Here is a 27,836-nt window from a genome sequence, read left to right as displayed (position 1 = left end):
TTTCTTTCATCACAAAGGTATCATGAGAGTGGATATGATTCTACAATGGAAGGAATAGTCCCAAGTCGCTGCAAGCACACAACCTGGCACTTGGGGGCTACATTATTCAAATCAATATTACATCAAAGTATGAAAGTCACAAGTCGCTTTTTTTTCAAGTATGGATTCAAGGAAGAACCGACTCATCATTTTTATAATGACCCCGCCCTTTGGGGGCTACACATTGCTGCTCAAGGTTACATCATCACATTTTCAAAGTTCCTGCTCATAATTGCATAATGACCCGGCCCTTGGGGGCTACATCAAATGATGTTTTACTTTCAAAGGAGAAGAACGTGTAAGTCCCGAGTCGCCCCAAGCAATCAACCCAACACTTGGGGGCTACACTCCTCAGATCAAAATTTCTAAAGTCCTAGGTTGCTGCACGCAAGACAACCCGGCACTTGGGGGCTACAACATTCAGTTGTTTTACAGATCATAAGGTCCAAAGAAGACCCGGCTCATCACACACTGACGAGCCGGCCCTTGGGGGATACACCAGCTAAAGCTTTATAAGTATAAGATGATTACAAGTCCCAGGCTGTTGTAGGCAAGACAACCCGACACTTGGGGGCTACATGGTCAAAGATATTATTGCAAATCTCCAAGCCATCATGAGCTGCTAAACTTGGAGCTTGGGGGCTACAGGTAATATGGATATAACAAAAAATTAAAGAGCATTTTCAAAGATGACAATTGTTTGATAGGGTATTACCAACAATCATGACCCGCCATTATCAATCATAACCCGCTGAAGTAAGAGAACCCGGTTCAACCTTGTGTGGAATTCTTATTCCCCAAAGTTTTCATCAAGCCAAAGCATTGGAGGCCGACTCAATCGCATATGTATTTTATTACAGAGGACACGTACCGGCAAGATGATTGAAAACAGTTCAAAGAAACCTGGATTTTTCAACGAGCCACTTCAGCAAATAAAGCGAGCCAGTGGAGAAAGCCGGTCCCTTAACATATTTATTATTCTTATTTCAGGAGCTTACCATGAATAAATTCAAGCTAACCTGGGGGCTAATGTCGGGGATATGCCCCGCAGTGTAACCTGGCTTGAAGTATGACCCGCCAAGGATTTGGCGACCACCAGCGACTCAGCAATGACTTGGCGGGCGACTCATACTTGACCCCACAGGCGACTCAGACAAACGACGAAGGCCCAAGGCCCCGCATACACCCTGGTATAAGGCGGCTCATAGAGAGGCCAGGAGGGCCGACTCACAAGAGAAGGCCCAAGAAGAGGAGAGACTCCCTCGCAAAGGAAACAAGACCCGGATTAGGATTCAAGAGAGACTGGTGCTATTCCTACTCCTAGTAGGACTACATGTAAACCTACCCCTTCCACTTATATAAGGAGGGGTAAGGCGCCCCGACAGGGACAGATTGACAATTTAGGTCTAGACAAGACAAATTATGAGATAGACAGATTAGACACCCACAAGATTAGAGGTGGCGAGTCTGCACCCTTGTAATCGAGATCATCATTTTCATCAATGAAACACAAGAAGGACGTAGGATTTTACCTCCATCGGAGGGGCCGAACCTGGGTAAACTCACGTCTCTCGATTCCGACTAACCCCTCTCAAGCCGCCACATGGTTGCGATGGCCTCACACCTAAGTCCTTGCACGAGGACATATGCAGTGACAAAACCACGATAGGTATGGAGATATTGACGATCGAATCTCGGGCAAGTAACATACCAATGGACAAAGGGAATGGTATACGGGATTATATGAATCCTTAGCATAGAGGTTCAACCAATAAGATCTTCGTAGAATATGTAGGACCCAATATGGACATCCAGGTCCCGCTATTGGATATTGACCGGAGAGTGTCTCAGGTCATGTCTGCATAGTTCTTGAACCCGCAGGGTCTGCACACTTAAGGTTCGGTGACGTTTCGGTAAAGTTGAGTTATAGGTACTGGTGACCGAAGTTTTGTTCGGAGTCCCGGATGAGATCCAGGACATCACGAGGAGTTCTGGAATGGTCCGACAACGAAGGTTGATATATAGGAAGTTGGTATTTGGATTCTGGAAGGTTTTCGGGCATTACCGACAGTGTACGGTGAGTGACGAATGGGTACAGCAGGCCCACCACTCCCCAAGAGGGCCATATGGACTTGATGGTGGCGCAATAGCCCTTGATGGGCTGACTAGTCATCCAAAAGAGCCCATGAGGTAAAAAGTGGAAAAATCAGAAGAGGTGGTCAACTTGGGGAGGAGTCCTAATCCAAGTAGGATTGGAGGAGGACTCCTCCTCTCCTAGTTCGGCCGAGTCCAAGGGGTTTTCCCTTGGTGCTCAAGGCCAGCCCTCCTTCGTCCTATATATACTACAGGTTTGAGGGTTTTTGAGACACAATTTCAGCCACGTGCTACCCTCTTCTCTAGTTGTTGTCACGCTGCCGGAGAACTCATCTACTTCCCCGTCTCTCTTGCTGGATCATGAAGGTGGAGATTGTCATCGAGTTGTAGGTGTGCTGAACACGGAGGTGTCGTCCGTTCGGTGCTAGATCGGGACAAATCGTGGGACGGCGGGGATTTGGATCGCGAAGACGTTCCACTACATCAACCGTGTTTCTTAACACTTCCCGCTTAGCAATCTACAAGGGTATGTAGATATGATCTCCCTCTCATAGATGATCATCACCATGATAGGTCTTCGTGTGTGTGGGAAATTTTTTGTTTCCCATGCAACGTTCCCCAACAGAACTGCCGTCATCGGTCGCTCCATCTTCAGGGGGCTTGTCGTCGGCGTGAGTGGCGTCGTCTTCCCCGCCGTTCGCTTCAGCAGCATCCGAAGATGTGGGAATTGTGACACGGGCGAACCTCTTCACCAACGCCTCCACGAGGCCCTTCACCGCCTCCGCAGCACCGTCACGGGCCTCAGCAGGGACCAGCAGGATCACAGAGCCAAAGTCAAACCCCGACCCACGAAGATGAAGGTGACTGAAGACGTGTGTCGCGGCCTCAGAAAAGAGGTCGCGGCACTCACTGTCCAAGACCTCATCCACCTGGATGACAGCGTCCTCCAACGCCACGGCGAGCTCCACCGCGAGCCCGACAAATCCATCCTTTGGGGTGGCCAGAGGCTCGTCGAACCAGCCCCGGCAGAGGGTGTCGAGCGCCGTGCAAAGCCTGATCTTGACGTCAGGGAAGCCGACCAGCTCCGCGGCCCTCTTCTTCTCGGCCGCGGCGAGGGCTTCCTCCTTGGCATCGAGAAGGGCCTTCTTCGAGGCGATCACCTTACCTTCTCGTCCAAGCGCCTGCTTCGCGCCTAGGCGAGTTTCCTCCTGGGACAGCTTTTCCTCCTGGGCGGCGAGCTTGGTCCTGCGGGTATCGAGCTCTTCCTCCCACTGGAAAAACTTGGCTTGCTCCTCCTAGAAGGCCTTCAGGTGAGCCTCCGCCTCGTCGCAGCATTTGGCAGCCGCTGCGGCCCCATTCATCGCGTCCTCGTGCGCAGCGCGAGCGTATTCGGCTTCCTTCAGCACCTCCTCACATGTGGCGCGAGCGGCCTTGGCCTCCCTCTCACCCTTCTTCATCACGACCGCAATCTGGCCCAGGGCAGCGAAGGCCTTGTTCAGAACATCCTGGGTGAATACCGAAGTCCTCTGGATCTCCTCCTGGGGAGCCTCTAGTGTTGTCGCCGGCTGTGCCGTCAGGTAGGCATCTTCACGAGGGACAGGGGGCTCCGGAAATTGCTTGGGGGTTGCGAGCATCGGCACGTCAGTGGACTAAGAGACCTCGAGGGCCTTCCCCTCTGGCAACGGCCCCGCCGCGATCGTCTCAGGATGCTTCGGGGGCTCGGAGAGCTCGGCGACCAAGGCCCGAGAGGTCGCCTCGCGAGTCTCCCCTTCTTCTCTGACAGGCAGCAATGCGTAGGGAAGGGCCGGCGGTGCGTTAGGAGTTGCCTTCGTCTTGATGCCTACCTTCTTCTTCTTCGCCCCCGGTGGGACAGCGTCCCTGGACATCAGGCAAAAAGGGAATCAGCCATGCGCAGACGAAGGACCCGCGGGGTGTGCCAAGGCGAGTCACTTACTCTCCTACTTCGACCCATCTCATCTTCCTCTCCGCCCCAGCGAAGGCAGGGACGGTAGGTCCCCCGAGGTAGGGGGCGAGCCCGGCGCCTCTGACTTCCCGCCGGCGGAGGCAGGATGCACCAAGGGCGACTCATCCCCGTGCTTCCGGGAGGCGAGCACGCACGCGGACCGCGTGGCGCGCGGGGCCGACGCGGATCCCCTGGGGATCCTGGACGGGCGCGGGGAGATCACCGTGGAGACCTCACTGGCGACATTATCATCTTCCAGCTTGCGCAGAAGAGCGGCCCGTGACGGGGGAGGTGCGCTCGCCGGGCAGTCGTCGACGGTCTTCTGTGAGTCCTCCCAATCGGAGGTGTCGTCCGAGCCCTCGACCGGGAGGAGCCCCCCCTCATCGAAGACAGGTAGCATGGAGGTCAGGTCGCCCTGGTCGTCAAGACGGTACAGAGGGAACAGAGCCTCGGGCAGGTCACCGGGGTCATCGCCGAGTAGGGTCGCCACAACCCTGTTCAGCTCCTCAGTAGAAAGGTCCTTGGACCAGAGCCTGAGCTTGTCGCCGCCGATCTGGTAGTCCCATAGGGGCCTGGCATGTGCCTAAAGGGGCGCCAGGCGCTTCCCAAGAACTCCTTCACTATCATCCCACTTGTCAGCCTCTTGGCACTGATGTCGCGGGAGAAGCGCTCTAGGATGGGCGTGTCCCGAGGGTCGGACAGCTTCGCTGAGCTCCACGCAGAAGTTTTCTCCGGCAGGCCCTTCGGCTCCTCCAGCCGAGGGTTGGCATCATTAAAGCTCATGAGAACCCAACGATGCCTGAAGTTTTCCACCTTCTTCCCCGCCTTCAGGAGCAAATTGTCGCTCTGGGCCACCATGAAGGAGACGCACGCCGAAAAATGGGCGTCATCTTGCAGGTGCAGACTGAAGAAATGGCGGAAGAGGGCTACTGAAGGCCGCACGCCCACGAAGGCCTCGAAGTAGAAAGCAAAGACGGACAGAAGCAAGACGGAGTTGGGCTGGAGGTGAAGGGTGTGGATCCCGTAGTGATTCAGGACGGCGGTGAAGAACGAAGAGAAAGGCGGCACCAGCCCAGCGAAGACGCTATGGAGGAAGAAGGGGTATACCGCCTTTGACATGTGCCACTTTGCTATGGCGCCATGCCAGATCAGGGTCCGCCCGTGCTCTCTAGACTCTGCCACAGTCCATGGAAGCACGGCGATGAGATCCACATCCTTGGAGAGGGAGCACTCCAGGAGCGGAGGAGACGGGGCACGACCGTGCGTCTCTGGCTTTTGCTTGCCGGCGGGCGCCATCACTAAACCAACAACGGAGCGGTGCGGCGCTGGATCTGGGAGACGCCGGTTGGAGCTGGAGACCGAGGAGGAAGAGCGCTTGTGGGAGAAGGGAAAGCAATAATAGACCAACGCAACAAGTCACACTCCTGATAACTCGAGCGAAGACAAAAGGAAAGGGAAACCCGACATCAGCCGCGTGACGCGCACCAGACCTGGCCCACATGCGTTAAGGGCCCGCGGCGCTTCAGACCGCCTCCAAGGCTTCACCGGGAAGCCAGCCCAGGCACGCGTTGGGCCCGGGGGCTACTGCCGGTGTTCTGGGAATGGGGGTACCCAAACCTGCCTGCTTGTGGCCCAGGGCTGGCCCACTTCAGCGACCAAAAACCAACAAGGCATGAGACCACTCAGGGCAAGGCCCTCGCGAGGGCCCGAGCCTCACGAGGAGGAGTAGCACAAGACCCACAGGGGGCCTCCTCAGGACCCCTCTAGAGCAGCGGAGATTCCGAGGCGAGACCCGGCCTCAGGAGTCAAGGATGACGCCCAGGAACGACAGGCGAGCAGCGGATAGCAGGACGGAGCAGTTTCCCCTTTAGTGCAAAGGGGGCAAGGACGTACACGGGGTTCCCAAGGCATGTTCCAAAGGTTTCCATTCTGGTGCAACAAGGCCATCGCCGCCCTCCGGCAGGACGGACATCACCCTGGACCCGTCCCTGCTGCCCTGAGAGCCACTTTGCAGGCAAAGTCCACCTTTGGACAGGGGGAGCACGTTCCCTTGTTCTCCTTCAAAATTGGCCATTGTGGGATCCCTTCCTGCCCTTGCGATGAGGGAAGAGGACCCGTGCCACCGCTATATAGAGAGGATAGGTTACTTCGTACGGGGATCCGATCCCATCCACCCAGATCCAATCCATTCATTCGCACACCCACACCACTCGGAGTCCGTCCAGCCTCCGGAGGCCCTCGGACACTGTACTAGTTCATCCACCGACCTCCACGAGAGGCAATCCACCAAAGCAGGAGTAGGGTATTACGCTTCTCAGTGGCCCGAAACTAGGTAAACTATCGTGTTCTGTGTCTTCCTCACCATCGAGTGAGTTCTCTGCCATCCACAGCGAGTAGCGAGTTAGGCGAGGCGAGCCCGAGAGAGAGATCTTCGTACACGCCCCTGAGTTCAAATCCTTAGGGTTTTGCGGAGCCCAAAACCCGACACAAACTATGAACATAGCATGTGATCGTGTTATTTTGTTGCTACTGTTTTCTGGATGTCAAGTATATATATTCCTATGACCATGAGATCATGTAACTCACTCACACCGGAGCAATGCCTTGTGTGTATCAAACGTCGCAACGTAACTGGGTGATTATAAAGGTGCCCTACAGGTATCTCCGAAGGTGTCCGTTGAGTTAGCATAGATCAAGACCGGGATTTGTCACTCCGTATGATGAAGAGGTATCTCGGGGCCCTCTCGGTAATAAAACATCATAACAATCCATGCAAGCAATGTGACTAAAGAGTTAGCCACATGATTTTGTATTACGAAACGAGTAAAGAGACTTGCTGGTAGCGAGGTTGAAATAGGTATGGAGATACTGACGATCGAATCTTGGGAAAGTAACAAACCGAGGGACAAAGGGAATGTTATACGACATTAACTGAATCCTTGACATAGAGGTTCAACTGATAAAGATCTTCGTAGAATACATAGGATCCAATATGGACATCCAGGTCGTGCTATTGGACATTGACCGGAGAGTGTCTCGGTCATGTGTGCATAGTTCTCGAACCCACAGGGTTTGCACACTTAAGGTTCGGTGACGTTTCGGTATAGTTGAATTATAGATGTTGGTAACCAAATGTTGCTCAGAGTCCCAGATGTCACGAGGGTTTCCGAAATGGTCCGGAGACGAAGATTGATATATAGGAAGTATCTATTTGGCTTCCGGAAGGATTTCGGGCATTATCGTAATGTACCGGGAGAGACGAATGGTTTCCAAGTTCCACTGGGATGGGCAACCCACCCGGGAGGGGACCAAATAGGCCCAAGGGTGGTGCACCAGCCCCTGATGGGCTTGTGGCCAGCCCAAGTGGGCCTGTGCAGCCAAAGGAAGAAGGAAAGAGAGGAGGGGGCCAAACCGAATTGAGGAAGGGGACTCCTCCAATTTGTATTGGACTAGGACTCCTCCTCTCCTCCTTGTTGCGTTGGCCAAGTCCCTAGGGTTTACCCTAGGGCGTCACCCTCCCTCCTATATATAGTGGAGAAATAGAGAGGCTTTTGGCACCTCAAGCCACGACGCATCCCTCTCTCCCTCCACCACCTTGTGACACCCCGTAGCTAGTTTAGTACGGTACGATGAAGCCCTGTCGGAGTAGCTCCACTATCATGCTGTTGTGCTGGAGGATAATTCAGCTACCTCTTCATCTCTCTTTCTGGATCAAGAGGGCGGAGATCATCATCGAGTTGTACGTGTGCTGAACGCGGAGGTGCCATCCGTTCGACACTAGATCGAGATGGATCGTGATGGGATAGCGGGACAAATCGTGATGAGATTGCGGGATGGACTGCGATTTGGATCGCGAAGATGTTCCACTACATCAACCACATTATATACACTTCCGCTTAGCGATCTACAAGGGTATGTTGATCCAATATTCCCTCTAGTAGATGATCATCACCATGCATAGGTCTTGCGTGTGCGTAGGAATTTTTTTGTTTCTCATGCAACGTTCCCCAATAGTGGTATCAGAGCTAGGTCTATGCGTAGATGACATCTTGAGTAGAACACAAAGGATTTTGTGGCTGTTGATATTCAGATTGCTGCCCTCCTTAGTCTTTCTTGATTCAACGGTATTTTTGGATGAAGTGGCCCGGACCAACATCTCGTACGCTTACAAGAGACCGGTTTCATCGAGTGACATGCAACTTGTTGCATAAAGATGGCTGGCAGGTGTCTGTTTCTCCAACTTTAGTTGAATCGGATTTGACCGAGGCGGTCCTTGGAGAAGGTTAAATAGCAACTTGCATATCACTATTGTGGTTTTGCGTACGTAAGATGCGATCATACTAGATACCCATAGAGCCATGTAAAACTTGCAACAATAAATTAGAGGACGTCTCACTTGTTTTTGCAGGGTATGTTGTGATGTGATATGGACAAATACATGATATGATATATTTGATGTATGATATGATCATGTTATAATAGTTAAATATCAACTTGCACGTCGATGCTCCGGCAACCGGCGGGAACCATAGGGTTGTCTTTAATTATTTTGTGCGTGGTGATGCTTTGCTTTATCACTAGTTCGGTAGCTTTAGTACTAACAACATAGATGGCGCGAAAACCTCGATGGCAGCACAATGATGGAGATCATGATGATGGATATCATGGTGTGGCACCGGTGGCGATGGAGATCATGCCGGTGGTTTGGTGATGGAGATCAAGAAGCACAAGTTCATGGCCATATCATGTCACTTACGATTTGCATGTGATGTTAATCCTTTTATGCACCTTGTTTTGCTTAGTACGAAGGTAGCATTATAAGGTGATCTCTCACCAAAATTTCGAGATAAAACTATGTTCTCCCCGAGTGTGCACCGTTGAGACAGTTCGTCGTTTCGAGACACCATGTGATGATCGGGTGTGATAGACTCTACGTTCACATACAACGGGTGCAAGACAGTTTTGCACACGCGGAACACTCGGGTTAAACTTGACAAGCCTAGCATGTACATGCATGCCTCGGAACACAAGAGACCGAAAGATCGAACATGAGTCATATAGTAGATATGATCAACATAGAGATGTTCACCATTGAAGCCGACTTAACTCACGTGATGATCGGTCTTGAGTTGGTGAATTTGGATCATGTCACTCGAATGACTATAGGGATGTCAATTTGAGTGGTAATTCTTCAATAATATGATTAATTGAACTTATTATTACGAACATAGTCAAAAATTTCTTTGCAAATTATGTTGTAGCTTGCGCTGTAGCTCCACTATTTTTGATATGTTCCTAGAGGAAACTTAGTTGAAAAATGATAGTAGCAATTATGTGGACTGGGTCCGTAAACTGAAGATTGTCCTCATTGTTGCACAGAAGGATTACATCCTTAATGCACCGCTCGTTGTGCTAACCCCCCGAGCATCGTCTCTAGATGTTGCGAACATCTGACATACACGTTTTTTATGCCTACATTATAGTTCAGTGTGTAATGCTTGAATGGCTTAGAATTGAGGCATCGAAGACGTTTCGAACGTCACGGGACATATGAGATGTTCCAAGAGATGAAATTGGGATTTCAGACTCGTGCCCATGTTGAGAGGTAAGAGACCTCCAACAAGATTCTTTGCCTACAAAGTAAGAGAGAAAATCTCAATCGTTGAGCATGTGCTCAGATTGTCTGGATGCCACAATCGCTTGAATCAAGTGGGAGTTGATCTTCGAGATAAGATAGTGATTGACATAGTTCTCAAAAGTTGCTGCCACCAAGATATTGGAGCTTCGTGATGAACTATAGCATATCAGGGATACACAAGATGATATGTCAGTTATTCACGATGTTTGACACCGCGGAAGTAGAAATCAAGTAGGAGCATCAATTGTTGATGGTTAGTAAAACCTCTAGTTTCAAGAAGGGCAAGGGCGAGAAGGGATACTTCATGAATGGCAAACCAGTTGCCACTCTAGTAAAGAAACCCAAGTTTAAACCTAAACCCGATACTAAGTGCTTCTAATATGAGGAGAACAGACACTCAAACGGAAGCGGCAAAGTCGACAAAAGTATATTGGATATACTTGGAAGATGAGAAGGCTGGCAAAGTCGACAAAAGTATATTGGATATACGTGATATTGATGTGTACCTTACTAGTACTCCTAGTAGCACCGGGGAATTAGATACCAGTTCAGTTGCTAAGTGTTAGTAACTCGAAAGCATAGCTACGGAATAAACGGACACTAGCAAGGGTGAGGTGACGATGGGTGTTGGAAGTGATTCCAAGGTTGATGTGATCAACATCGCATGATCCCTCCACCATCGGGATTAGTGTTGAACCTAAATTTTGTGTTTGCGTTGACCCACATAGCATGTGCTAAAACGTTGAGAGGGTTACAGCAAAAACTAGATGCACTTCATGTACAAAATTGACAATCTATGTCGAAGTATCATGGTTTCGGACGAAAACTCATGTGTTAGAAAGGGATTTCATTTTTTTGAACTTATTTCAACTCCACATTTTGTGTGCGTTCAACATGCACCATTCAAAGCCATATCATCAATTTTCAACCCTTTCCGACTTCATTTGGTATTTTTCGTGCATTTAGTGATTATTTTGAGCTAAATGACCCTGAAATTGAAAAGCACTACAAATGAAGTCTCAATAGGTTGAAAGTTGGCATGGTATCATCATTTCACCCACATATCATGTGCTAAAAAGTTGAGAGGGTTACGGTAAAAACTGGATGCATTTCGTGTACAAAATTGACAATCTCTTTCGAAGTATCAGGGTTCGGACGAAAACTGATCTTTTACAAAGGGATTTCATTTCTTTTGAACTTATTTCAACTCCAGACTTTTTGTGTGTTCAACATGCACCATTCAAAGCCACATCATCAAATTTTGACCCTTTCTAACTTCATTTGGTATGTTTCATGCATTGCACCTCATGTACAAAATGGACAATCTCTTTCGAAGTATTAGGGTTTCGGATGAAAACTCATGTATTACAAAGGGATTTCTTTTTTGAACTTATTTAAACTCTAGACTTTTTGTGCATTCAACATGCACCATTCAAAGCCACATCATCAATTTTCAACTCTTTCTGACTTCATTTGGTACTTTTCATGCATTTACTGATTATTTCAAGCTAAATGACCTTGAAATTGAACCGGGACAGAACACTCCCCTTTTATCCCGATTCTAGACACGAACAGGACTAAAGGTGTCGCGCCAGGACGAGGACCATTGGTCCCGGTTCCAGAAGAACAAAAGGTGTCGCGCCAGGGCGAGGACCATTGGTCCCAGTTCGTGTCTAGAACCGGGACTAAAGTGGTCAGACGAACCGGGACCCTGTCCCGGTCGGCGCCCAGGACTCACGAACCGGGACTGATGCATCCATTGGTCCCGGTTCATAACAGAACCGGGATTAAAGCTCTTTTCTCATGTGGATCAAAACCTTATTTTCTACTAGTGGAGAGAAGGGAGATCGATTAGGTGTATGTGTACGTGTAGGAGATAGGTGCTCTACTCGATACTTGGAATAGACTGCAGATTATTTGTAAGGATATTTAGTTAAATGATAGCAATGACAAATGTAGATGGAGACTTGCTGGTTGAAGAAATTTTATTCTCAATTCTATGTATACCATGTTAGAAGCAGTTCAAGTAGATTGGCATTTCAACAAATTATGGTTTCTTAAAGTTCTTTTGAAGACTAAGGTTTTCTTATGGTTATTATTCATGAAAATTATACTTACTAAAGATAATTGGTTAAAAAGGGGAAGGAGTGGAAGTGCTATGTATCATTTGTATAATGCTAATGATGTATGTTCGAGAGAGTTAGTGGGTTATAAAGTGTGATTTTCGGATGGATATGAATGTTTCTTCAGTACAAGATTTACGTGACTGGATTGTTAAGTTTCCCAAGAAAGTGGGTGGTTAGCGATAGGGGTGGCAACTGTTCACTGTTGTATGGCCTTTGTGGAAATCTAGAAATAGAGCTTGCTTTGACAACAATCGTGAGTATATTACGCAATGTACTCAACTGCTAGAGTTGTGCAAACTGTTATAGAGCCTAGAACTATGAGGCGCGCAAGTCAAAGGGCAAGACTAATTCTGGGGGTGGCTGCTGATATATTCAACAGGAGAAGAGGCTGGGCAGGAATGGTTCTCACGATTATTGGGTGATAAGGCATAGTAATTGTTCTTCAGATTATGGTTTTGATGTGTGGGTGTTTGTGTTTATATGTTGGCTGCGGTGCCAGATCAGGAGATATAGTAATTAGGTTCTTGCAGTTGCTTGAGAGAGTTTTCTGATGTTAGGAGGTCGTTCGTTGATCTGAGGCCATCTCCAACGGTAACTCATAAACTTTTTGCCGCATCCATTCACCGACATAGATGCACGAGACCGTCATGCAACGCTATCTACATATATTTGGCCAACATTTCGAATTGACCAGATGAAATTCATTTAAACCGCATTGATTTCGTTCAAGTTCAGATATCGTTTACATAAACAAACGATATTTCGACCTTTTTTCACTAAAAACTATAAGTACACTAAAACCTATATCGGACGACCACCTCGTCAGAATGGACATCCTGTCTTGCCGCATCGTCCTTGTCATCCTCATCGTCGTCTCTCCAGCGGCACAAGGATGTCGGCTCCCGCTTAATGCGGACTCGTGACGGGCACAGTGGATCCTCCGTCACGCGTGCCGGTGATGGTGGCATCGGGACCATCTAATGGAGTGGATGCTTCGTCATGGTCTCCATCTGTCAAAGTCGTTGCTGGTCCTCCTCCTCGTGGAAGGACATGAGTATCTCCTCCTTGCCGGAGGAGCCCGACACCATGGATGCAGGTGGTCTTGGTGAGCGAGGGCGCCGATGCCATGATCCGCCTGACAAGGAACTTCCACCGACACCACCTGTCCGTACGGAGAACTAGGACTTCGGCATCGCCGCTAGTCTGGGAGAGGAGGTAGGGCTCCACGAGGGGGACGAGGACGATGCGGTGCTAGGGAGGGCGGGTGCGGATCTATTCATCGTCGGCACAGGGCTTAATTAGTTGTGGCCAGGCCAGACGAATGGGCGGTCTGTTGGGGAACGTCGCATGGGAAACAAAAAATTTCCTACGCGCACGAAGACCTATCATGGTGATGTCCATCTACGAGAGGGGATGAGTGATCTACGTACCCTTGTAGACCGTACAGCAGAAGCGTTAGTGAATGCGGTTGATGTAGTGGAACGTCCTCACGTCCCTCGATCCGCCCCGCGAACTATCCCGCGATCAGTCCCACGATCTAGTGTCGAACGGACGGCACCTCCGCGTTCAACACACGTACAGCTCGACGATGATCTCGGCCTTCTTGATCTAGCAAGAGAGACAGAGAGGTAGAAGAGTTCTCCGGCAGCGTGATAGCGCTCCGGAAGTTAGTGATGATCTTGTCTCAGTAGGGCTCCGCCCGAGCTCCGCAGAAACGCGATCTAGAGGAAAAACCGTGGAGGTATGTGGTCGGGCTGCCGTGGAAAAGTCGTCTCAAATCAGCCCTAAAACCTCCGTATATATAGGTGGGAGAGGGGGAGCCTTGCCTTGGGGTTCAAGGAGCCCAAGGGGGTCGGCCGAGCCAAGGGGGGAAGGTCTCCCCCCCCTAATCCGAGTCCTACTTGGTTTGGTGGGAGGAGTCCTTCTTTCCTTTCCCACCTCCTCCTTTTTTTTATTTTTCTCTTTGATTTTTCTTCCAATGCGCATAGGGTCCTTTTGGGCTGTCCCACCAGCCCACTAAGGGCTGGTGCGCCACCCTCAAGGCCTATGGGCTTCCCCGGGGTGGGTTGCCGCCCCCCCCCCCCCCCGGTGAACTCCCGGAACCCATTCGTCATTCCCGGTACATTCCCGGTAACTCCGAAAACTTTCCGGTAATCAAATGAGGTCATCCTATATATCAATCTTTGTTTCCGGACCATTCCGGAAACCCTCGTGACGTCCGAGATCTCATCCGGGACTTCGAACAACATTCGGTAACCAACCATATAACTCAAATACGGATAAAACAACGTCGAACCTTAAGTGTGCAGATCCTGCGGGTTCGAGAACTATGTAGACATGACCCGAGAGACTCCTCGGTAAATATCCAATGACGGGACCTGGATGCCCATATTGGATCCTACATATTCTACGAAGATCTTATCATTTGAACCTCAGTGCCAAGGATTCATATAATCCCGTATGTCATTCCCTTTGTCCTTCGGTATGTTACTTACCCGAGATTCGATCGTCCGTATCCGCATACCTATTTCAATCTCGTTTACCAGCAAGTCTCTTTACTCGTTCCATAATACAAGATCCCGCAACTTACACTAATTCACATTGCTTGCAAGGCTTGTGTGTGATGTTGTATTACCGAGTGGGCCCCGAGATACCTCTCCGTCACACGGAGTGACAAATCCCAGTCTTGATCCATACTAACTCAACTAACACCTTCGGAGATACCTCTAGAGCATCTTTATAGTCACCCAGTTACGTTGCGACGTTTGATACACACAAAGTATTCCTCCGGTGTTAGTGAGTTATATGATCTCATGGTCATAGGAACAAATACTTGACACGCAGAAAACAGTAGCAACAAAATGACACGATCAACATGCTACGTCTATTAGTTTGGATCTAGTCCATCACGTGATTCTCCTAATGACGTGATCCAATTATCAAGCAACAACACCTTGTTCATAATCAGAAGACATTGACTATCTTTGATCAACTGGCTAGCCAACTAGAGGCTTGCTAGGGACAGTGTTTTGTCTATGTATCCACACATGTAAATGAGTCTTCATTCAATACAATTATAGCATGGATAATAAACGATTATCTTGATACAGGAATTATAATAATAACTATATTTATTATTTCCTCTAGGGCATAATTCCAACAGTCTCCCACTTGCACTAGAGTCAATAATCTTGCCCTCACATCATCATGCGAATTACATTGTAATAAATCTAACACCCATACAGTTCTGGTGTTGATCATGCTTTGGCCGTGGAAGAGGTTTAGTCAGCGGGTCTGCTACATCCAGATCCGTGTGCACTTTGCATATATTTACGTCCTCCCCTTCGACGTAGTCGCGGATGAGGTTGAAGCGTCGTTTGATGTGTCTGGACTTCTTGTGAAACAGTGGTTCCTTTGCTAAGGCAATGGCACCCGTGTTGTCACAGAACAAGGTTATTGGATTCAGTGCGCTTGGCACCACTCCAATATCCGTCATGAACTGCTTCATCCAGACACCCTCCTTAGCCGCCTCCGAGGCAGCCATGTACTCCGCTTCACATGTAGAATCTGCTACGACGCTTTGCTTGGAACTGCACCAGCTTACCGCATCCCATTAAGAATAAATACGTATCCAGTTTGCGACTTAGAGTCGTCCGGATCTGTGTCAAAGCTTGCATCGACGTAACCTTTTACGGCGAGCTCTTCGTCACCTCCATACGCGAGAAACATCTCCTTAGTCCTTTTCAGGTACTTCAGGATATTCTTGACCGCCGTCCAGTGATCCACTCCTGGATTACTCTGGAACCTACCTGCCATACTTATGGCCAGGCTAACGTCTGGTCTAGTGCACAGCATTGCATACATGACAGAGCCTATGGCGGAAGCATAGGGGACGGAGCGCATATGCTCTCTATCCTCATCAGTTGCTGGGCACTGAGTCTTACTCAATCTCGTACCTTGTAAAACTGGCAAGAACTCCTTCTTGGACTGTTCCATTTTGAAACTCTTCAAAACTTTATCAAGGTATGTGCTTTGTGAAAGTCCTATCAGGCGTTTTGATCTATCCCTATAGATCTTAATGCCTAGAATGTAAGCAGCTTCTCCTAGGTCCTTCATAGAGAAACTTTTATTCAAGTAATCCTTTATGCTCTCCAAAAACTCTACATTGTTTCAAATCAGCAATATGTCATCCACATATAATATTAGAAACGCCACAGAGCTCCCACTCACTTTATTGTAAATACAAGATTCTCCAACCACTTGTATAAACCCAAATGCTTTGATCACCTCATCAAAGCGTTTGTTCCAACTCCGAGATGCTTGCACCAGTCCATAAATGGATCGCTGGAGCTTGCACACCTTGTTAGCATTCTTAGGATCGACAAAACCTTCGGGTTGCATCATATACAATTCTTCCTTAAGGAAACCGTTAAGGAACGCCGTTTTGACATCCATCTGCCAGATTTCATAATCGAAAAATGCAGCTATTGCTAACATGATTCTGACAGACTTAAGCATCGCTACGGGTGAGAATGTATCATCGTAGTCAACTCCTTGAACTTGTGAAAAACACTTTGCCACAAGTCGAGCTTTATAAACGGTCACATTGCCTTCAGCGTCCGTCTTCCTCTTAAAGATCCATTTGTTCTGAATAGCCCTGCGGCCCTCAGGCAGTACTTCCAAAGTCCACACTTTGTTCTCATACATGGATCCTATCTCGGACTTCATGGCTTCTAGCCATTTGTTGGAATCTGGGCCCACCATTGCTTCTTCATAATTTGCAGGTTCATTGTTGTCCAACAACATGATTGATAAGACGGGATTACCGTACCACTCTGGAGCAGCACGTGGTCTCGTCGACCTGTGTGGTTTGACAGAAACTTGAACCGGAGTTTCATGATCATCATCATTAACTTCCTCCTCAACCGGCGTCGCACTGACAGAGGTTTCCCCTTGCCCTGCGTCACCATCCAGAGGGATGAGAGGTTCGACAACCTCGTCAGGTTCTATCTTCCTCCCACTCAATTCTCTCGAGAGAAACTCTTTCTCGAGAAAAGCTCCGTTTTTAGCAACAAACACTTTGCCCTCGGATTTGAGATAGAAGGTGTACCCAACTGTCTCTTTTGGGTAACCTATGAAGACACACTTTTCCGCTTTGGGTTCCAGCCTTTTAGGCTGAAGCTTTTTGACATAAGCATCACATCCCCAAACTTTAAGAAACGACAACTTTGGCCTTTTTCCATACCACAGTTCGTATGGTGTCGTCTCAACGGATTTTGATGGTGCCCTATTTAAAGTGAATGCAGCTGTTTCTAATGCATAATCCCAAAACGATAACGGCAAATCGGTAAGAGACATCATAGATCGCACCATCTCTAATAAAGTACGATTACGACGTTCGGACACACCATTACGAGGTGGTGTTCCAGGCGGTGTCAACTGTGAAACAATTCCACATTGTCTTAAGTGAGCACCAAACTCGAAACTCAGATATTCACCCCCACGATCAGACCGTAGGAACTTGATCTTCTTGTTACGATGATTTTCAACTTCACTCTGAAATTGCTTGAACTTTTCAAATGTTTCAGACTTGTGCTTCATTAAGTAGACATAACCATATCTACTCAAATCGTCAGTGAAGGTGAGAAAATAACGATATCCGCCGCGTGCCTCTACGCTCATCGGACCACACACATCGGTATGTATGATTTCCAACAAGTCACTTGCACGCTCCATTGTTCCGGAGAACGGAGTTTTAGTCATCTTGCCCATGAGGCATGGTTCGCACGTGTCAAGTGAATCAAAGTCAAGTGACTCCAAAAGTCCATCGACATGGAGTTTCTTCATGCGCTTTACACCAATATGACCTAAGCGGTAGTGCCACAAAAATATGGCGCTATCATTGTTAACTCTAACTCTTTTGGTCTCAATGTTATGTATGTGTGTATCGCTATCAAGATTCAATATGAACAATCCTCTCACATTGGATGCATGACCATAAAAGATGTTACTCATAGAAATAGAACAACCATTATTCTCTGACTTAAAAGAGTAACTGTCTCGCAATAAACAAGATCCAGATATAATGTTCATGATCAACGCAGGCACTAAATAATAACGATTTAAGTTCATAACTAATCCTGATGGTAACTGAAGTGAAACTGTGACGACGGCGATTGCATCAACCTTGGAACCATTTCCTACGCCCATCGTCACTTCATCTTTCGCCAGCCTTCGTCTATTCCGCAGTTCCTGTTTCGAGTTGCAAATATGAGCAACAGAACCGGTATTGAATACCCAGGCACTACTACGAGAGCCGGTTAAGTACACATCAGCAACATGTATATCAAATATACCTGATTTTTCTTTGGCCGCGTTCTTATATGCCAGATACTTGGGGCAATTGCGCTTCCAGTGACCCATACCCTTGCAATAGTAACACTCTGTTTCAGGCTTAGGTCCAGCTTTGGGTTTCTTCGTCGGATTGGCAACAGGCTTGCCGCTCTTCTTTGAATTGCCCTTCTTGCCTTTGCTGTTTCTCTTGAAACTAGTGGTATTATTCACCATTAACACTTGATGCTCTTTACGGAGTTCACACTCTGCGACTTTCAGCATCGCAAACAACTCGCCGGGAGACTTGTTCATCCCTTGCATGTTGTAGTTCAACACAAAGCCTTTATAGCTTGGCGGCAGTGATTGAAGGATTCTGTCAGTGATAGCCTCTTGCGGGAGTTCAATCCCCAGCTCAGCTAGACGGTTTGAGTACCCAGACATTTTGAGCACATGTTCACTGACAGACGAGTTCTCCTCCATCTTGGAAGCATAGAATTTATCGGAGGTCTCATACCTCTCGATCCGGGCGTTCTTCTGAAAGATAAACTTCAACTCCCGGAACATCTCAAATGCTCCATGACGCTCAAAGCAACGTTGAAGTCCCGGTTCTAAGCCATACAAGACTGCACATTGAACTACTGAGTAGTCCTCCTTACGTGCTAACCAAGCGTTCTTAACATCCTGATCAGCTGTAGCGAGTGGTTCATCTCCTAGCGCAGCATTAAGGACATAATCCTTCTTCCCAGCTTGTAAGATTAGCTTAAGATTACGAGCCCAGTCTACAAAGTTGCTTCCATCATCTTTCAACTTAGCTTTCTCTAGGAACGTATTAAAATTCAGGGTGGCTGTCGCGTGAGCCATGATCTACAACACAAATATATTCAAAGTGGACTTAGACTATGTTCAAGATAACTAGAGTTTAACTTAATCAAATTATTCGCTAAACTCCCACTCAAAAGGTACATCTCTCTAGTCATTTGAGTGGTTCATGATCCACTTACACTAGCTCAAGTCCGATCATCACGTGAGTTGAGTATAGTTTCAGTGGTAAGCATCCCTATGCTAATCATATCATCTATATGATTCATGATCGACCTTTCGGTCTCTTGTGTTCCGAGGCCATGTCTGCACATGCTAGGCTCGTCAAGCTTAACCCGAGTGTTACGCGTGCGCAACTGTTTTGCACCCGTTGTATGTGAACGTTCAGTCTATCACACCCGATCATCACGTGGTGTCTCGAAACGACGAACTGTAGCAACGGTGCACAGTCGGGGAGAACACAATTTTGTCTTGAAATTTTAGTGAGAGATCACCTCATAATGCTACCGTCGTTCTAAGCAAAATAAGGTGCATAAAAGGATTAACATCACATGCAATTCATAAGTGACATGATATGGCCATCATCACGTGCTCCTTGATCTCCATCACCAAAGCACCGGCACGATCTTCTTGTCACCGGTGCCACACCATGATCTCCATCAACGTGTCGCCATCGGGGTTGTCGTGCTACTCATGCTATTACTACTAAAGCTACATCCTAGCAAAATAGTAAACGCATCTGCAAGCACAAACGTTAGTATAAAGACAACCCTATGGCTCATGCCGGTTGCTGTACCATCGACGTGCAAGCCGATATTATCTATTACAACATGATCATCTCATACATCCAATATATCACATCACATCGTTGGCCATATCACATCACAAGCATACCCTGCAAAAACAAGTTAGACGTCCTCTAATTTTGTTGTTGCATGTTTTACGTGGTGACCATGGGTATCTAGTAGGATCGCATCTTACTTACGCAAACACCACAACAGAGATATATGAGTTGCTATTTAACCTCATCCAAGGACCTCCTCGGTCAAATCCGATTCTACTAAAGTTGGAGAAACTTGACACTTGCCAGTCATCTTTGAGCAACGGGGTTACTCGTAGCGATGAAACCAGTCTCTCGTAAGCGTACGAGTAATGTCGGTCCAAGCCGCTTCAATCCAACAATACCGCGGAATCAAGAAATGACTAAGGAGGGCAGCAAAACGCACATCACCGCCCACAAAAACTTTTGTGTTCTACTCGAGAAGACATCTACGCATGAACCTGGCTCATGATGCCATTGTTGGGGAACGTCGCATGGGAAACAAAAATTTTCCTACGCGCACGAAGACCTATCATGGTGATGTCCATCTACGAGAGGGGATGAGTGATCTACGTACCCTTGTAGACCATACAGCAGAAGCGTTAGTGAACGCGGTTGATGTAGTGGAATGTCCTCACGTCCCTCGATCCGCCTCGTGAACTATCCCGCGATCAGTCCCACGATCTAGTGCCGAACGGACGGCACCTCCGCGTTCAGCACACGTACAACTCGACGATGATCTCGGCCTTCTTGATCCAGCAAGAGAGACGGAGACGTAGAAAAGTTCTCCGGCAGCGTGACGGCGCTCCGGAGGTTGGTGATGATCTTGTCTCAGCAGGGCTCCGCCCGAGCTCCGCAGAAACGCGATCTAGAGGAAAAATCATGGAGGTATGTGGTCGGGCTGCCGTGGAAAAGTCGTCTCAAATCAGCCCTAAAACCTCCGTATATATAGGTGGGAGAGGGGGAGCCTTGCCTTGGGGCTCAAGGAGCCCCAAGGGGGTCGGCCGAGCCAAGGGGGGGAGGTCTCCCCCCCCAAACCGAGTCCTACTTGGTTTGGTGGGAGCAGTCCTTCTTTCCTTTCCCACCTCCTCCTTTTTTTTCTCTTTGATTTTTCTTCCAATGCGCATAGGGTCCTTTTGGGCTGTCCCACCAGCCCACTAAGGGCTCGTGCGCCACCCTCAAGGCCTATGGGCTTCCCTGGGGTGGGTTGCCGCCCCCCCCGGTGAACTCCCGGAACCCATTCGTCATTCCCGGTACATTCCCGGTAACTCCAAAAACTTTCCGGTAATCAAATGAGGTCATCCGATATATTAATCTTCGTTTCCGGACCATTCCGGAAACCCTCGTGACGTTCGTGATCTCATCCGGGACTCCGAACAACATTCGGTAACCAACCATATAACTCAAATACGCATAAAACAACGTCGAACCTTAAGTGTGCAGACCCTGCGGGTTCGAGAACTATGTAGACATGACCCAAGAGACTCCTCGGTCAATATCCGATAGCGGGACCTGGATGCCCATATTGGATCCTACATATTCTACGAAGATCTTTCGTTTGAACCTCAGTGCCAAGGATTCATATAATCCCGTATGTCATTCCCTTTGTCCTTCGGTATGTTACTTACCCGAGATTCGATCGTCAGTATCCGCATACCTATTTCAATCTCATTTACCGGCAAGTCTCTTTACTCGTTCCGTAATACAAGATCCCGCAACTTACACTAAGTCACATTGCTTGCCAGGCTTGTGTGTGATGTTGTATTACCGAGTGGGCCCCGATATACCTCTCCGTCACACGGAGTGACAAATCCCAGTCTTGATCCATACTAACTCAACTAACACCTTCGGAGATACCTGTAGAGCATCTTTATAGTCACCCAGTTACGTTGCGACGTTTGATACACACAAAGTATTCCTCCAGTGTTAGTGAGTTATATGATCTCGTGGTCATAGGAACAAATACTTGACACGCAGAAAACAGTAGCAACAAAATGACACGATCAACATGCTACGTCTATTAGTTTGGGTCTAGTCCATCACGTGATTCTCCTAATGACGTGATCCAGTTATCAAGCAACAACACCTTGTTCATAATCAGAAGACACTGACTATCTTTGATCAACTGGCTAGCCAACTAGAGGCTTGCTAGGGACAGTGTTTTGTCTATGTATCCACACATGTAAATGAGTCTTCATTCAATACAATTATAGCATGGATAATAAACGGTTATCTTGATACAGGAATTATAATAATAACTATATTTATTATTGCCTCTAGGGCATAATTCCAACACGGTCAACCCACTTCAATGTGACCCAGTGGTCAGAGTTGGTTTTTCTGAACGCGACGTTCACATTGAAGCGGCGATGCCACAGAGGTAGCGTCCTTTGTGCCACCTTCCAGTCCTATCAAATCATGGGCATCAACGCCAACCGTTGCATGCTCTAGGTCGCCATGAATGTTACACGACAATCGGCGCAACGCGTGGGATAGAACGCACAGGAAGGGCAGGTGGGGGTTTGGATGTGCCGGGGCAGTCACCCACGATCTTGGGAGCGGTTCGGACGCCCGTAAAGCCCCTTTTTTGTCTTCGGTTTACGGAAGAAAACACGTCCGGACTGCTTGACAAACTATTACAAACCAACGTTGGATAGTTTTCATGGTCCGGAGATCGTGATCCATACATATGCACGCGACGATCACCGTTGGAGATGCCCCGGATCTATGTTTGTTGGGGGCTCTTGCCTCAACTCATACTTTGTGGTCATTCGCGAAACATAACAATAAAAAAAGGGCAACGTTGTGCGCCGGCCCAATATTTCGGTCGGTCAGCCCGGATCCATCTGATTTGCATGCACGTAGCCGTCAGATCTCCCGTCTCCTCTTCTGCATTCCATCTTCAACCTCCCATACGGAAGAAAGAGAGAAAAAGGAGGGCGCCGCCCCCGCACAAACCGCACCCCACGCCTCGCCTCCTCATCTTCTCTCACCGCCGGTCATCCCTAGTCGCCGCCCCTCGCCGTCGGTCCCAGCACCGCCATGATGCATGTAGCAAAATACCTCTCCGGTTCTAGCAAATCCGAGGGATGGTTGCAACAAAAAAAAGGCATCACCGTAGTAGGCCGCAGCTCCGCCGTGACACATGTAGCAAAATCCATTGCCGGTAGTAACAAAATTAGACGACGGTTGCAACTTTTCGATCAGCTGGTTGCAGCTTTCATGGTGGAGGTTTGCCTCGTCGGAGTGGAGTTAAATGGATGGATGGAGTGCCTGCTTGAAGCTTTCTCTATTACTGGTTGAAACATTTTTCGTATACCGTTGAAGCTTTTTCTATCAACGGTTACAACAAATCATGTGCTCCATCGTCATCGCCGCAGAAAAACACTCCGACGATGCAGCAAAAATGTTGGTTGTTTCCCGCTCTGGATTAGTAGGTTGTAGCAATTTTATGTGTTGGTTGTAGCACAGCGTGACAACGGTTGTAGCAAAAAAGTTCCGACATCGCCTTGTGCAATGTAGCAAAATCAGACACCGGTTGTAGCAAATGTCGACACCGGTTGTAGCTCCCCGCGACGAGGTTGCAACTTCTGATGCGAATAGTCACAGCATCGCGCGCCCATGGACGTCACCCGTTGCAGCTCGTCGGGCAGTGGCCGTTGCAAGACGCCGTGGTCGTGGTTCCAGCAAAGCCGTCGTCGTCAACGCAACTCGCAATGGAAAAGGAGGCGTGGGCGGCCGCGCTCTCAAGCACATGTCGCCCATCGCCGTAGGAGCTCGTCGCCGACCCCCATGACACGGTCACGCCTGAGTCGTCGCAGGATATTTAGCTCGTCGGCAATGGGGAGCGACAACGGGCGTGCAACTTTAGCTCACCGACGACGAGCGGCTAGGTGGGAGAAGAAGATCGGGAGGAAGAAGACGAAAAAAAAAAGATGAGTCATACGTGTCATACAGAAACATTTTCTAAAAATACTGATACTTTGTGATCATTTTGTGTTATAGGTTTTTTTATGATAATTAAGGAAAACCCTTAATTTGGAAAAAAAATCAGAGCTGTAAGCGACTCACAAAATTAACAAGAGGCTATAATTCACTAGCAAGTTCAGAAAAGTAATGCTAAAATCTTAATCTTTCTGACCGAATTTCTGATGAATATGTTGTGGCGCTTGCAGATCGGGGAGTTGGCAGGGCTGGCCGTGGATGCAACAACCATCCTGCTTAATGTGCTCATCAGCGGTTGGGTACTAAATCATTTGCATTGGGGCGTCGGACTGGTGTTTCATCCGTCAAAAAGAAACCAAACGAGATCCTTGGATGTGGCCGTCCTTCTCGCTAGGGCTAGGAGCGTTTTCACGCAGCCATAAAAGAGGGCCGGTCATGTGAGCGAGCGAGTCCTTGGCGGTGTTGATGAGTGTCCGCTGCCACGGTTGGGGTTGGTGTAGACCAGCGCACCGCCATCAATGTGGACATAAATGCACGTACTGTACGTGTGCACTCTTGTGAACACGCAGCCAATGGAGATGCGCTTCTGAATTTCTCATCTCTCACAGCCTTTTTTCACCCGTGTCGTGTGAAATGCATCGAGCATACACCTTCTGGAATATATTATTATTACTTCTCTACACTGTGATATTACACCAACCAACTAACTAAAGCGGAGGTTGGCTCGGTCAATCCAAACGGCATGGAAAGTGATAGAGGTGCCGATAAATAGGCGTCCGGGTCATCATCCCATCTATTGCCCGTCGCACATATCTGTCGTCTCTACTCATCACTTCCTCTCTTCACTCTGGTTTACTCCTGTGTTTCCGCCGCACATCTGGGCGCTCGAGGAGGAAATGGCAGGAGGAGGCGATAACTCCCAGACGAACGGAGGAGCTCAAGAGCCGCGCGCCATGGAGGAAGGGAGGAAGGAGGACTATGACCAGGGCTGCGGCCTCGCCATCTCTCTCCCCTTCGTCCAGAAGGTCAGTCCTGTGCCCTAAGATCGCTTCTAGGGTTCGTAACTTCGCATCTCTCCCGGCCTCCAATGGTAGATCTCTCTCCCATCTTCGGACAGTTAGCTTTGCATGCCCACAAAAAAACTTGTAATGAAGGGATAATGCCCTGGCTGGGAGTAGGGCCCGGGGGTGCAAAAATGGCAGATTCGTAGAAGAATTTGTTGTCACACCAAGCCATTAGCCACCCACCTAATGGCATGTCACCATGAACAGTGACGGCTAGGAGATCAGATCCCTGATGTAGATAAGGTTGAAAATGTTGTTGTGCGATTACTTAATTGTGTGTGGATTACTGATTAAACTGTACGTACGTGTAGATCATCGCCGAGATTTTCGGGACGTACTTCCTGATCTTCGCCGGGTGCGGCGCGGTGACCATCAACAAGAGCAAGGGGCAGATCACGTTCCCCGGCGTAGCCATCGTGTGGGGCCTCGCCGTGATGGTGATGGTGTACTCCGTCGGCCACATCTCCGGCGCGCACTTCAACCCGGCCGTCACCTTCGCGTTCGCCACCGTGCGCCGATTCCCGTGGCGGCAGGTGCCGGCGTACGTGCTGGCGCAGATGCTGGGGGCCACGCTGGCCAGCGGCACGCTGAGGCTCATGTTCGGCGGGCGCCACGAGCACTTCCCCGGCACGCTCCCTACCGGGTCCGACGTACAGTCACTCGTTCTCGAGTTCATCATCACCTTCTACCTCATGTTCGTCATTTCGGGCGTGGCCACCGACAACAGAGCCGTAAGCAGATCGATCTCGGTCGCCGAATTAACAACAAACTCACGTATAATTCGCCAACGACTTGACGAAACTGATGCTTGCAGATCGGGGAGTTGGCAGGGCTGGCCGTGGGTGCAACCATCCTTCTTAATGTGTTGATCGCTGGGTATGTACATGAATCGTACTTACCTCCATTGTTTTTGTTTTTCTAAACACAGCACATACGCACACGTTCATGTGTATGTATACTTGCACAATACATGAACACTTGCACACGTCGTACGCGCATACATACGCACACTTGGACATCCATGGTCACAAGCAGCACATACTATATTTCAACCGCGCGCATGAGTCCATGTAGAATTTTCGTAGTCAGCAGAACAAGAATATTTGCAGTGGGACATTGGACTTACGCTATCGTGTTTCAGTCACAAAAGATACTACTAGCAACTGAAAACCTAGTAGTAGTATCATGTTTCATCAGTCAAAAAGAAATCAGATGCGGCTGTCCTCTCCGATAGGAGCGTTTAGAGCATCTCCAACAGTCCGTATGTTCAATCGTTTGTATAAGTGTCCACATCAACAATCAACAACACAACATATAAGAGCAAGTACAATAAGGTACAGTCAACAGGTTGTAATAATTAAAATACTATATTTTTACTGAGTTGGATGAGAGAGAAGAGGAGAGAGAAGGGAAGCGGGCTCTTCGTGAAGAGCCGGCTCTAGCACGTGCTCCTAGGTGCTTTGTGAGAATGAAAGATGGACCATATATGATAAAAGTAGCACTCTTTTATAGCTAACTATTATACAAGCTAGCTATAAGATGGACTATAAGACTCTTTATAGCCAGCAGTTGGCTATACTATTAACCATGCTCTAAGCTCTTCAATGGAGTGTATGTTAATCGTATGTAAAATAACTAAACGGGTTCATTAAATATTAAAGAAATAACAATGCTTGTCTTCAAGCTTGTGCGTGAACCGTTGCTTCAAGTTCATACGATTTCATTCTATCTTTTTTATTATTACGCGTCATGTCATTAAAATCATTTATGTGGCAATTTTACCAACGGTGATCATACGATCATTGAAGATGCCCTTATATGGAGCCATAAAAGACGGTCATGTGAGCGAGTCGTGGGCGGTGTTGATGGGTGTCCGCTGCCCCTGCCACGGTTGGTGTAGGCTAGACCAGCGCACTCCAGCCATGTTAATGTGAACATAAATACATCGTACTACTGACCGTGCATGCACCATGCGTGCATGCATGTTTTGAATCTAGGCAGGGCACAGCACTACTACTAGTAGTAGAAGAATTCAAGAAAATGTATGTGAGCTTCTTTGTTGAATTCTTTTGGCAGGCCGGTGTCGGGGGCGTCGATGAACCCGGCGAGGACGGTGGGGCCGGCGCTGGTGGGGAGCGAGTACAGGTCGATCTGGGTGTACGTGGTGGGCCCGGTGGCCGGAGCCGTGGCCGGGGCGTGGGCGTACAACCTCATCCGCTTCACCAACAAGCCGCTGCGCGAGATCACCAAGAGCACCTCCTTCCTCAGGAGCATGAGCAGGATGAACTCCGTCTCCGTCTAGTATCAGCAGTAACCCCGCGACGTACGTACGTACGGTGTATTACTACAACTGCTACTACAAGAGTCTATGTACGTATGTAATCGTCATCGTGGCCATATGTCCGTGGCGTATCGAGTGGGCTGCTGCACTCTACTCCTCTAGTGGTCTTGGCCTAACTGAACCTGCGAGAGTATGTATATGTGGAAAAAGTTGTGTTTTGGAACCATGTCATGTGTGGTGGAATTCGCCTGGCGCCAGCGTTTGTCAAGGGTGGGCCTTTGATGGAGACAGACAGGTGTGCATACGGGATTAATGGTAGCCTAATTAATTCCGTGCAGTTGTCGTTTTAGCAGGTGAATGCGCACTTTTTCTCCCCAAAGCTATAAAACTTTTTTTTTGCGACGAAAATGCTATAGAACTTACGTTGGTTCTATAGCAAACATGCCTGTTGCAACGGAAGAATTTTCTTTACTTCAATACACACTCTCGAGACATAAGTAAATCTCTTGAAATCTTGCACAATGCCACATTAAAAACAACAAGATAACCGGTGTTGCGCAAAAACTTAGAAATATGATGATTTTTGAAGTGTACTTAAGGTGTTTCTAACTTTTTAGATAATAAAAATATCTATGAAGTCGCAGGTATCTCTTTACGCATTTGTTTTCATTCCTCCTCAATGATGCCCATATTTGCATTATGATGAAAATAACA

The 27,836-nt window shown here is 48.3% G+C and overlaps 1 protein-coding gene across 1 annotated transcript; it reads left to right on the top strand.

Moving 5' to 3' along the window:
• The first annotated feature begins 24,558 nt into the window (after positions 1-24,558).
• Positions 24,559-27,348, top strand: LOC123410888 (aquaporin NIP1-1). The gene is made up of 4 exons (XM_045103815.1): positions 24,559-24,802; positions 25,153-25,572; positions 25,656-25,717; positions 26,918-27,348. Exons 1-4 carry the CDS (start codon positions 24,674-24,676, stop codon positions 27,141-27,143), a joined length of 837 nt encoding a protein of 278 aa, XP_044959750.1. The 5' UTR covers positions 24,559-24,673; the 3' UTR covers positions 27,144-27,348.
• The last annotated feature ends 488 nt before the right edge of the window (positions 27,349-27,836 follow it).

This window comes from Hordeum vulgare, chromosome 7H (assembly GCF_904849725.1).
Source record: "Hordeum vulgare subsp. vulgare chromosome 7H, MorexV3_pseudomolecules_assembly, whole genome shotgun sequence".
Lineage (NCBI taxonomy): Eukaryota > Viridiplantae > Streptophyta > Magnoliopsida > Poales > Poaceae > Hordeum > Hordeum vulgare.
The sequence above is the reverse complement of the archived record's forward strand: the minus strand, read 5'-3'. Positions and strand labels throughout refer to the sequence as shown.

Excerpts from the sequence above, each read along its gene's own strand:
- LOC123410888 (XM_045103815.1), top strand. The coding sequence starts at position 24,674 with ATGGCAGGAGGAGGCGATAACTCCCAGACGAACGGAGGAGCTCAAGAG. Across the intron at positions 25,573-25,655 it reads TGGCCACCGACAACAGAGCC|ATCGGGGAGTTGGCAGGGCT; the intron begins GTAAGCAGATCG and ends TGATGCTTGCAG. Across the intron at positions 25,718-26,917 it reads CTTAATGTGTTGATCGCTGG|GCCGGTGTCGGGGGCGTCGA; the intron begins GTATGTACATGA and ends TTCTTTTGGCAG.